The sequence below is a fragment of the Myotis brandtii genome, unplaced genomic scaffold, assembly GCF_000412655.1.
Source record: "Myotis brandtii unplaced genomic scaffold, ASM41265v1 scaffold96, whole genome shotgun sequence".
NCBI classification, from domain to species: domain Eukaryota; kingdom Metazoa; phylum Chordata; class Mammalia; order Chiroptera; family Vespertilionidae; genus Myotis; species Myotis brandtii.
The window spans coordinates 738972-750990 of NW_005371972.1; the positions used below are offsets into that span (position 1 = coordinate 738972).

The following is a 12019-nucleotide window of genomic DNA, read 5'->3' on the forward strand; positions in this document are numbered from 1 at the left end:
GCGCAGGAAGAGCCAATCAATGATTCTCATCATTGATGTTTCTATCTCCCTTTCCCTTCCTCTCTGAAATCAATAAAAAAAAATTTTTTTAAAGAACTTGCATAGAGATGGCCCAACATCACTTCTACCGTATTCCGTTGGTCAAAGCAAGTGGCAGGGCCAGCCTCGGTTGAGAGGGTGGGGAAACAGACTCCACCACTTGGGGGCAAAGCTGCCAAGCATTTGTAGCCATTTTCCAATCCACCCCAGTTGTCAAACTGGAAATACAGCGTAACCACATTGATAGTTTTTCTATTTGTGAGTCATTGATGCCCTGACTTGCCAGGACTCCTTCGAGTACGATAACAATGCACAAATTAGCTTACGCCAAACAACAGGAAGCCACTGTCGGCTCCTGCTGCTGGAGGTGTGAAGGCCTGCTGGCTTCAGGCCTGGCGAGATCCAGGGGCTCCAGTGGTGTCCTCAGAACAGTCCCACTGGCAGTCTCTCCCGTTTCCCTCAGAGTCTGGCTTTCGGCAGCAGGCTGGCTGCATGTGTGGGAAAAGACAAACGCAAGCAACCAAGCCTATGCCTTTCAAGTTAGGGCCCCAAAGGAGTCAAGACCCTTTCCCTCTGCAATGGACACGTGAAATCTCGGAGGAAACTCTGACGGACCAGCCCGAGTCACATGCATGTGGGGAGGCGGGACAGGAAGGAGCAGGGCACGGGATTTCCAGTCTGACCAGGACCCCGTGGAAGGGGGTGCTCTCCCTCTAGGAAGGGACGGGGTCCTCCCCAGGAAGGCAGAAACCACAGCTGGGCACCACACCCTGCAGGCTTCTTTGTACTCCAGTGCCCAGCACGGGGCCCGACACATAGTAGCTGCTCAATTAATGCGTGTTGCATGGATACTGGCTGAGCATGGAGGCTTTGGGAGGCTGCCCAGGGGTACAGGATGTTTGATACCGTCCCTTGACATTTTGCCACAAGCATTTTCAGAGACCCCTGGAGAGACCCTTGGCAGCAGCTGGCAGTGCCAGGCAGACTTCCTCATGCCGCTGTCCTTCCCCAGGTCAGGGCAGGGGGAGGTCGTGAGGCTGATCGGACAGCTCCCCAGGCAACGAGCCGGCCTGGAAACTGCCCACTTAGCTCCTCCCAACCGACAGGAAATGGTTGGAAGAGCAGGAATTCCTTCAAGGCGGAAATTCTATAGCTGCGTTTGAAAACACATCTGGACTTCTTTTTTTTGTTGTTGTTTCAGTCTTTCTGACAGTGTAACGATGACTTCTAGTGGCGAGTTTTGGGGATTTTTTTTCCTTTCGGGGGAACCACAGATTATTTGGCTGCAGGACTCTTTCTCTTCGAGAGGTGGGAGGCGGGCGATTACCTGTGGGGAAGTCGGCCAGCGGCTTGTTTTCCAGGCCAGCGTGCGCACGCGCCCACACACAGAAAGCCTGGCTCCTGCCAGGTTCGGTTTCCTGGGAGACATTTTTATGTGAACAACCAAGAGAGGCAGGCAGTAGTACCCGCAGAGTGGAAAGAGAAAGGAAACGTTTCAGAATATATTAACTTTTTTGAAGTTAAAAACTGGCCCTCATTATAAGCACAACGTGGTCGAATAGAATGCCGTTTCCCTGGTTACCTGTCCTAGGTCCCCAGGGTACTGGGCTGAACATGATGCAATTTAATAAATACGATAAACTCTCTAGCAACCAAAGTTCCCAGCAGGGAGGGTTGTGCTCAGGGTGAACGTCTAACTTTAGGGGAAGGGAAAGTGTTAGTACCCGTGAGGCACAGCGTCCATTTACAGGAGACTAGACACAAGTGGCTCATTTCAACCAAACTCGGGTCTCCGTGAGATTTTCCAAGTGACAGAGCGAGCCTTGAAGGCCTGCCTCCTCGCCCCCGCTACCCCCATCCCTGCCTGCCCTCGCCTTCCTAAAAGAATTACATCACACGTTTCCAATATCGTTTTTAATGGGCTTAACCTTGCCCCCAGGCCCACACCCAGTAACCTGCCCATCTGCCCCCGCTGCCCCCCAGGATGAAATCATCCTGCTGCTGGGAAGAGAAGTCAACCGCCTCTCGGATTTCGAGCTCGAATCCAAGTACAAAGACGCTGTGATCGCGAACCTGCAGAACGAGCTGGCCAGCCTGAGTCAGACGCTGCTGTCCGAGACCACCTTCCCCAGGGGCCAGCGGGGCGCCTCGCAGAAGTGCCCGGGTCTGGACGAGGACATCGCCGCCAAGCAGAGAGAGATCCAGAGCTTGAAAAGCCAGGTAGGACTCTGAGACCGTCCACCGGCGAGGACTGAGTCAGGACGCAGGGTGACAGCTCTCGGGAGGGCCCGAGGAGGACGGCGGGAGCCACCCAGGCGGCCAGGAAAGGGGGGGTCAGCGCCGCGTGGTGGGTCAGAGCACAAGTCCCGGGGGTGAGAGGCTTGGCAGGTTTCTAGCCTGGTAAGATCCATACTAACTTTGACTAAGCACCTACTATGTGCAAGAACAGGTGCAAGGCTTTAGTTTGTAACCTCCCAATCCTCCGACACTTTCCATCCTGCAGACGAGGAGACCGAGGCAGGCTCAGAGACGCCAGCAACGCGGCACAGCTTGCACAGCAAGGGGGCGAGGGCAGCACGATTTGAACTCTCGGCCGACCCCACGCTCTCACCCCACTTGATATTTCCACCCAACTCTGCCGCTTCAGGGACCACCTCTCCCCCCACCTCCCAGCCCCACCCAGCCCCAGAAAGAGCCGTGGGCAGTGAGCTGGACAGGGGAGCACGGAATCCCAGCGTCCCAAACCCTGAGGCCTTTGCAAAGCCCGAGGGTAGCTGCTGGCTCACTCGTGGGGAATTTCATCAAACAAAAATCCTCCGCCCAGCATTTCTGGATGCACCAGTCATGTTCTCTTTCCAAACCAGATCCTGTTTTTTTAAGGACTACTATAAAGTTGGCCGTAGATTGTGTACATAAATTATATCTCAACAAAGGTGACTGAAGAAAAGAAATTGGCCGCTAATGAATGCTGGCCCCAGTGCACAATACGGCTTAGAACCTGGGTCAGGCGCGGGGCCCCTGCTCTCTGGCCCCATCACTGCCTTTCTCTTCCGTAACCAACTTAAGGGGCGCATCCTCAGGCCCAGACGGGGTGCCTAGAAAAGGACATAGGTTGCGTGGTGGACCCAGGAGATTCTCCCAGGAGACTGTGAGCTCCAGGAGGGCAAAGAATAGACCCAGTGACCTTCATTACTCAGATAGGCCTGTGTCTGTTCATTCACTCATTCATTCATTCATTCATTCATTCACTCAGCTGGCCCCAATGCACAATGCGGCTTAGAACCTGGGTCAGGCGCGGGGCCCCTGCTCTCTGGCCCCATCACTGCCTTTCTCTTCCGTAACCAACTTAAGAGGCGCATCCTCAGGCCCAGACGGGGTGCCTGGAAAAGGACATAGGTTGCGTGGTGGACCCAGGAGCTTCTCCCAGGAGACTGTGAGCTCCAGGAGGGCAAAGACTAGACCCAGTGACCTTCATTACTCAGATAGGCCCGTGTCTGTTCATTCATTCATTCACTCAAATAAATATTTGAGGGGCGCCTACCTCGTGCCATGCCCTCTCCCAGGTTCTGGGAATTCAGCAAAGAACAAGGCAGACCTGACCCTTGCCTCCTCCCGACTGCATTCCCGTGAGGGAGACAGAAAGCCAAGGAAACACAGACAGGCTCTGACGTCTAAACGAGCAAATGACTCTCTTCAGACCCGTTTTTGAAAAACCAGTGTCAGTAGCTGGTCCTACAGGAGCGGCCTCTGCAAACAGTTGCCTTGACTGCAGCTGGCTCATCGTGAGCATCTTTCTTTTCTGAACCAAATCTGGCCGTTGGGTGGAGCAACAGCCCTTCAGTTACTGTCCCATTTCACAGCTTTCCCGAGCAAAAGGGGCACGTCTTGTCCAGGTACGTGGACGAGAATGAATATTCCCCACACACCTTTTTTTCTCGTCGAAATGTACTTGACATCTAATTGTGCAGTTCCCACAAATCTTTGGCTGTCAGCAGGTCGCAGTTAAGTATTGTTTAAGTGGCTAGTGATATCTGAAAAAGGTTTAAAAAAAAGAAGATGAAAAAGAAAGAAGAAAGAAAGAAAGAAAGAAAGAAAGAAAGAAAGAAAGAAAGAAAGAAAGAAAGAAAAGACCTAGAAATAATCACACTGACTCGTCCTACTGTGGCCTGCCTCCCTCTCCTGATCTTCTCTTACAACCGAAGGAGAACATTTAGAACAAGGCATCTCTGAACAAGAGGCCGCAGCGGGTTTGAACTCAAATCAAGGTTCACCCACTCATATATTAGTTTCTTAGACATTCTATTACCTGCAGGACCTTCAGCTGGAAGTACACGGCCCACGGCACACGGCAGGTTGGCCTATTGGTCTGATTGTTTTATATTCTCCCTGCCCCCCGACCCCCAGTATGTGCGTAAGGATCTGCCCTCAAAGATCTTCAGTCTGGGATGTCACTGAAAGCGCCTGCTCCGAGCTCCTGCAGTCTCTGCCAACCAGCCGCCGGGTCGTTCAGCTCCACCCGGTCCTGTTGCTGCTCTCGTGGTGCCTGCTTCATTGCACAGCAGGACAGACGCTCAACTGCCTGGTGCTTTTGCCGGTTACAGACAATACGGACGTTTATTTTGGTCGTGAAAGAAATAAAGGGGTTTGAAGACTGTTTGGAGTTTTCCCACAATCTGAAACCCTGAAGCTCTGATGCTTTGGATAAAATATTTTATCTCTGTCGGAAGCACTGGAGTCTTTGCGGGGAGGGTGTTTTCCCATCCCTTCTGGAAGTTTCTGTTGTGCCTCTGGTATCATGCAAATAAAAGCATTAAGCTGAGAAGAGCTAGATACTTTTTTAAAATAAATTATTCCAAGTGCCCTGTATGGAAAAGTTGCATGTTTCAGATGCCCCCAGGGAAAAAGTAAATGTTACTGCCCCAAATGTCACAGATGGTGCAGGAAATGGGTCAGAAAATGAAGCGAAACCTTGATGGTTCGGTTAATTCTATCTGAGAAATAATGACTAGATTTTTCTGAGACCAAAACCAAGAATAAAGGTTGTGAGCGCCATCTGGTGGCAAGGCTCTCACCACATTATGTGAGCTTACCCCACCTCCATTTTTTACGCTATGCCTACAGCATAGGACCATTACCAAGGATTCCTGTATTTGCTCTTTTTCTAAAAATATATTTTTATTGATTTCAGAGAGGAAAGGAGAGGGAGAGAGAGAAAAAAACATCAATGATAGAGAATCATTAATCAGCTGCCTCCTGCACACCCCCCACTGGGGATGGAGCCCACAACCTGGGCATGTGCCCCAACCAGGAATCGAAGTGTGACCTCCCGGTTCATAGGTCGACACTCAGCCATTGAGCCACACTGGCCGGGCCCTCTGTTTGCTCTTAACAACAATCGCACTGGTGTTTACATGAGCCTAGACAAGGCTTACAAATGCACACAGACATGCTACCAACCTACCTTCCCCTGAGACAGACGAGAGAAGCTGAAGCCAGAACATGCTGTGGGTAGTCAGGTGAGAGGATAGGCACAGCTAACACCCATATGCCGTGTGCCAGGTATGATCCGACCACACGCACATATACTAACTTATTAAATCACTAGAGGCCTGGTGCACAAAATTTGTGCAGTGTGCGGGAGGTGGGGGGCTGCACCCTCTCCAATCCGGGACCCCTCGGGGGATGTCTGACTGCCAGTTTACAACTGAAGGAGAATATTTTAGAACAAGGCATCTCTGAACAAGAGGCTGCAGTTGGTTTGAACCAGCAGTCAGACATCCCTCTCACAATCCAGGACCGCTGGGTCCTAACTGCTCATAGCTAACACCCACATGCCGTGTGCCAGGTATGATCCGACCACACGCACATATACTAACTTATTAAATCACTAGAGGCCTGTTACACAAAATTTGTGCAAGGGGGGCGGGGGGGGGCGGACTGCACCCTCTCCAATCCGGGACCCCTCGGGGGATGTCTGACTGCCAGTTTACAACTGAAGGAGAATATTTTAGAACAAGGCATCTCTGAACAAGAGGCTGCAGTTGGTTTGAACCAGCAGTCAGACATCCCTCTCACAATCCAGGACCGCTGGGTCCTAACTGCTCATGTGCCTGCTGGCCTGATCCCCCTAACTGCTCTCCCTTGCCAACCTGATCTCCCTAACTGCTCTCTCCTGCCAGCCTGATCCCCCTAACTGCTCTCCCCTGCCGACCTGATCGCTCCTAACTGCCTCTGCCTTATCCCCGCCAGCATGGCTTTGTCTGGAAGGATGTCCGGAAGGTCATCTGGAAGATGTCTGGTATAATTAGCATATTACCCTTTTATTAGTATAGATTCTCACAATACTACCAGATTGGGCCTCCCATCACCCCACTTGCAGAATGAAAAAGGAAGCAAAGTTGGGTGTCCTCCCCATGTTCCCACAGCCTGGAAGTGGCGGAGACCGGATTTGAAGGTCGCAGGCTGGCCCCGAGGCCACACTAGGCTTCTTAGCCTCTGGCTTTTCATGCGGGTTCGTAGAGCCGTGGGACAAGGCGGGAAGAACTGGAGCTAAAGCCTAGATGTGAGTCCTAATTCCACCTCTGACCAGCCGTGTGACCCGGCGCCTGCGACCTCGCCTCTCTGAGTCTCAGTATGCTCACTTGCAAAATGGGAACTGTAATGAGACCGTCAGCCTTCAGTGATGCTGCAACGAGCTGTCAAGAAGTAGCATCTGTGCCAGCCGGCGTGGCTCAGGGGTTGAGCATCACCCTATGAACCAGGAGGTCATGGTTCCATTCCTGGGCAGAGCATATGCCCAAGTTGCGGGCTTGATCCCCAGTAGGGGGCATGAAGGAGGCAGCCGATCGATGGTTCTCTCTCATCATTGATGTTTCTCTCTCTCTCCCTCTCCCTTCCTCTCTGAAATCAATAAACATATATTTTAAGAAGAAGAAGGAGGAGGAGGAGGAGCAGGAAGAGGAGGAGGAGGAAGAAGGAAGGAGGAGGAGGAGGAGGAGGAGGAGGGGAACCTGAGAACGGGCTCAGGAAGCTCTGGAATGCTCTGTGACCTACACACCCTTGTTTCGACCATTGGAGGGAATTAATTCTATAACCTGCTCCCCTCTCCTGAATTTTCCTCCGCATCCAGTGGTGCGGATGATCTGGAACCAAGGGCTGGTCTACAGATGGCTGTGAGTTCAAAGGTCGTAGGCAGGCACATTGGGGGATCAGCTAACCCGGTGGCAGCCGTGCCCGGGCCCTGTGTGTGCACAAAGATAAGCTCCAACTGTTGATTGCACAGCAAACGGTGGCACTGAAGGAACAGGCCTCTCCCGTCCTTTTAACAGTGAAAAGCAGTGGTTTCCCCCACAGCCCAACCCAAGATCAGGTGACCCCTCTGCCTGGGCGGTCCCTCTGACTGTACTGCCTCCGCCTGCAGGTCAGCGCCCTGCAGCAGGGCTACAGCCAGGTGCTGTGCCAGACCCTGTCCGAGAGGAACTTGGAGATCACCTCCCTGAAGAGCGAGGGCGAGAACTTAAGGAGGGACAACGCCATCACGTCAGGTGCGCTCTCCCCGGGCTCGGGCCCCAGGGCTGCCCCCTCCGCTCATCCCAGGGCCACAGCCGCTGCCCCTTCCTCCGGGGGCGGGCCTTCGGCAGGGGGGTCATTGGATTCCCGATTGCCCCTGAGGGAGGCGTATTGCCATCCAGTTCCTGGGGCGGGGCCTGCTAAATATTTGAGTGAACGTGACCTCTTAGCTGGAAGGTCTGCTGAGCCCTGGGCTCCCCATGAGAACACGGGGCGCCGTGGGGCTGGGGCAGCTCCGTAAGCCACCTTGCCCTGGACACAAGCTAGAACAGCCGTGGGCAAACTACGACCCTCGGGCCGGATTTTGAAATGAATAAAACTAAAAAAAAAAAAGACCATACCCTTTTATGTAATGATGTTTACTTTGAATTTATATTAGTTCACACAAACACTCCATCCATGCTTTTGTTCCGGCCCCCCAGTCCAGTTTAAGAACCCATTGTGGCCCTCCAGTCAAAAAGTTTGCCCACCCCTGAGCTAGAATGTGAGCCCCCTGGGGCCACCGCTTTAACACGAGGGCTGAGTAAGAATGTTCTTTTAATTGACTGACAGGGGTGGTCCTACCCCAAAGCCTGGGGGTGGATAAGGGGCAGCCAGTGCCTGGGCCAGGGCACAGGACTCTTAACCAGGGCTCCTTCATTCCTTCAACATGCTTATTGAGCGCCTACTAGGTGCCAGGACCTGTCCTGGGGCTGGGGAGAGAGCCCTGGGCAAGCGTCAGGTCTCTGAACTCACGGGGCTCACATCTGGGAGTGGGTGACAGACAAAAATAAGTAAACGTGAATAAACCAGCCCATTTCAGAGAAAACTGGGCAACGTGGTGGCAGAGTGCTTCAGGGGGTGAAGCGGAGGGAGAAGAGCTTCGTGGGTGGGCAGGACAGGTCTCGGAGGAGGTGAAGGAAGAGCAGAGAGCGCCGTGCAGAGGCCCCGAGGCTGGGCGAGCGGGCCGGGTGGGGGGCGCGGAAGGCCCATGGGGCTGGAGTGGTGGGACCAGGGCCCGTGGGGCTGGGCATGGTCAGGCGGGAGGCAGGCCTAGCTCTCAGGGAGGAGTCTGGGTCTCGTTCTAAGGGCGCTGTGGAGCCATTGGAGTTTTTTAAGCAGAAAATGAGATGCCTAGAGACTGAAGAGGATGGTCAGTCACCAGGAAAAAGGGAGGGAGAGAAGCAGGCATTGAGTCTGGGGCGGAGCTATTATTCTTTCTTTTAACATTTTTATTGACTTCAGAGAAGAAGGCAAAGGGAGAGAGATAGGAACATCAGTGATGAGAGAGAATCATTGATGGGTTGCCTCCTGCACACCCCACACGGGGGATCGAACCCACAACCTGGGCCTGTGCCCTGACCAGGAACGGAACCCTGACCTCCTGGTTCATAAGTCCACGCTCAACCACTGAGCCACGCCTTGGGGCTGTTGTTATTCAAGTGCCGTACACAGCATAGGCTGGGCCATGTGTGAATCTGTGTGCTGTGCCCAGGGCCAGCCTGACCGCTGGCTTTTCCTCGGCCTCACTCTTTACACACTCACACCCACGTCCTCTACCCCACGCCACCCTGCCAGGCCTCTGCTTATGCTCCCCTCTAACCTGGAATATCCTAAGACATTTGCTGCGCACCCTGTAAGGGGCAGGCACTGCTCCGAGCATCAGGAATATAAAGATGAACTCGCTGAGCCCTTCCCCTCCCCCCAGTATCTGCTCATCAGGCCTCATCCACACTTCAAGCCTCTCTCAGATACCACTTTGTTTGGTCCCCCCAGACCACCACCATCGGTCACACCCCGAGTCTCGGGCCCCCGCCCAGACCTCTGAATCAGAGGCCCTGCACATCAGCAAGATCCCAGGTGTTCTGTGTGCACATCCAAGACTGAGCCGCAGGGGCTGGGTTATGCCGCAGTAACAAACAGCCCCACCCATTCTCAGTGGTCCACGGTGGCTGATAGCAGAGGTGATGACAGGAATCCTTGTTGCCTCTTTGACCTCGGTGAGTCTTTTGTGGTCTGTTTGCTTTTTACACAGGGATGGTGTCCTCTTTGCAAAGAGATGTGATAGCCAAGGATGAGGAAGTTCAACAACTGAAGCAGGAGGTGAACCAACTGAAAAGTGAGAACAAAGAGAAGGATCTCCAGCTGGAAGCCATCAGCTCCAGAGTGAGTGTAGCTCTCAGGCCAAGAGGGGGCTGGTCTTCTCGCTCCCCTGGGCTCCCTCCGCTCGTCCAGCCGCCTCTGACACCTTGGTGAGATGAGGCCGGTGAGATGAGGGAGGAGGGAGGGTGGCTGTGGTGAGTCACCTGGGAGGACTGGAAGCTGGGGGCCAAGTTCCTCGCAGCTTTTCAAAAAACTCATTTGTGTCCCCAGCCCACATAGCTCAGTGGTTGAGCATCGACCTATGAACCAGAACGGTCCCGGTCGATTCCTGGTCAGGGCACGTGCCTGGGTTGTGGACTCAATCTCCGGGGCTGATTTTCATCCTTGATGTTTCTACCTTTCTCTCCCTCTCCCCTCCTCTCTAAAATCAATAAAAATACATATATATAAGAGTGCATTTTTGTGACTCAGAATAAACGAGGTATTTTCGAATCCAGCATACGTTTTCTAACGCCTATTACAGGTTAGTTTGTTGAATCCCAACAACCAACACCTGGAGTGTCCAACAGCAGGAGACGGCTTTATTGTACTGTGTACACCCAGGAAATACTACATAGCTCTTAAGACCAATGATGAAAGCTTTTGTCTATGAACTGGGAAAACAGTAAGCATTTAAGATTTTTAAACGTGAGCGGTATGACTTCAGTGTGAGATATGAATACGCAGCGTGCCCTGCCGCTGCGAGGCTTACCATTAAGGCAGAGCAGGCTCTCTCCGAGGGCCAGGGGGCCGCACACACGGGCTTCCTCGCGGCCCCGTCACCACGGTTTCCACAGCCGCCTTCACACAGAACGTCTGAGGGTCCGGATGCAGACATGTGACACTCACTCCGGCCCTTGGACTTCCGTGTGGGTGAGAACATCTCTGGGTAGGATGAGCCCGTAGGCACGGTATGAGCTTTGTGGATGTAACTGACTGTTTACTAACTTTGCCTTCAAATCCTCATCCGATAGGGTAGGATTTCCTGGTGTTTGTATGACTTGTCTGTTTCGATGAGTCAAGGTAAAACCTCATAGCTTTCATCTCGGCAGGCAACTCTGATTCAAAGCGGCTGCCTGGTCAGCCGGCGATGTCTGTGTGGGTGCCGTCTGCGCAGGTGCCGTCTGCGTGGGTGCCGTCTGCGCGGGTGCCGGGCGGGAACAGACCGTGACGTCCCGGAGACAAGGCAGACGGGACCTCTGGTGCTTAGCACGAGGCCCAGTTTGGAGCTGGCGATCGGCAGAGCCTGATCAGGCTTTGGGGTCAGACAGGCCAGGGTCCAACCCCAGAGCTTGCTTCTATTGTAACTTAGCTGGCCTCCATTTCTCCATCTGTGAAATGGGGACAACAAACTCTTTTTCTGAGGCGTGGGAGGCTGGTTTTAACTCTGTCCTCTGCCTCTGCCCCCAGTCGGCCGCCCCGCCAAGCTCCTGCCTGTTTCTTCCCAGCACATTGATGTCCTAGGTGCCTGTGATCAGCTTTGTGTCGTGTGTGTGTGTGTGTGTGTGTGTGTGTGCGTGCTGGGGAGGGGTGCGTGTACACTGATGCTAAGTAAGAGAAATATGGAAAAACAGCGCCTGTCAGGCTAGTCTACTGCCTGACCCCCATTCTCCCTTCATCCTTGACCTTGGATGAGGGCTGCTTCTGCTCCAGCCCGTGCCGGCCACCAGCACGTAGGCTCCTCACCAGGGGGGTCGCTCCCATGAACATCGGGGTGCATGTTGTTGTTTAAATTATGTCTGTCATGGTGTTGATTTTAGAAAAATAAGTAGATGGCATCAATAAGCAAAATTTTATAAAGAAGAAAGGAAATGCTACCCTAAGAAATCAACATTATTGTTTAACGTATACTCATCTAGTGTTGTTTTTATATATCACCTAGAAGTAAATAAATCATGTGTTCATATCTCACAGTGAATTAATACCATGCGCATTTAAAAATCTTAAATGCTTACTATTTCCCAACGTTAATAACTAAAAGCTTATATCATTGGTCTGAAAAGCTACAGTAGTATTTTCCTGGGTGTATACAATACAATAAAGCGGTCTCCTGTTGTTGGACACTGGGGGGGGGGGGTTGTTTTGTTTTTCAATGTTGCTAACAATGCTGAGAAGACGTCCCTGAATCTACAGATTCGCTGATTTCCCTAGTCATTGTCCTCAGGACACGTTGCTAAGGCAGGGACTTCTGGGTCAAAAGGAGGACATGCCTTTGTGCTCTTACCGCCTGTTGCGGAACTGCCCTCCGAAAGGCTGCTCCCTTTACCCCCTCCCCCACGCCTGCCCCCTC

The 12019-nt window shown here is 52.8% G+C and overlaps 1 protein-coding gene across 1 annotated transcript in view; it reads left to right on the forward strand.

The window, feature by feature from the left end:
- FHAD1 (forkhead-associated (FHA) phosphopeptide binding domain 1) overlaps window positions 1–12019 on the forward strand; it is a 101836-nt gene that overhangs the window by 27992 nt on the left and 61825 nt on the right. Inside the window, exons 6-8 of the mRNA XM_014533287.1 lie at window positions 2023–2259; window positions 7460–7583; window positions 9623–9753. Coding sequence (XP_014388773.1) covers window positions 2023–2259; window positions 7460–7583; window positions 9623–9753 — 492 coding nt within the window. The remainder of the gene's footprint in view (window positions 1–2022; window positions 2260–7459; window positions 7584–9622; window positions 9754–12019) is intronic.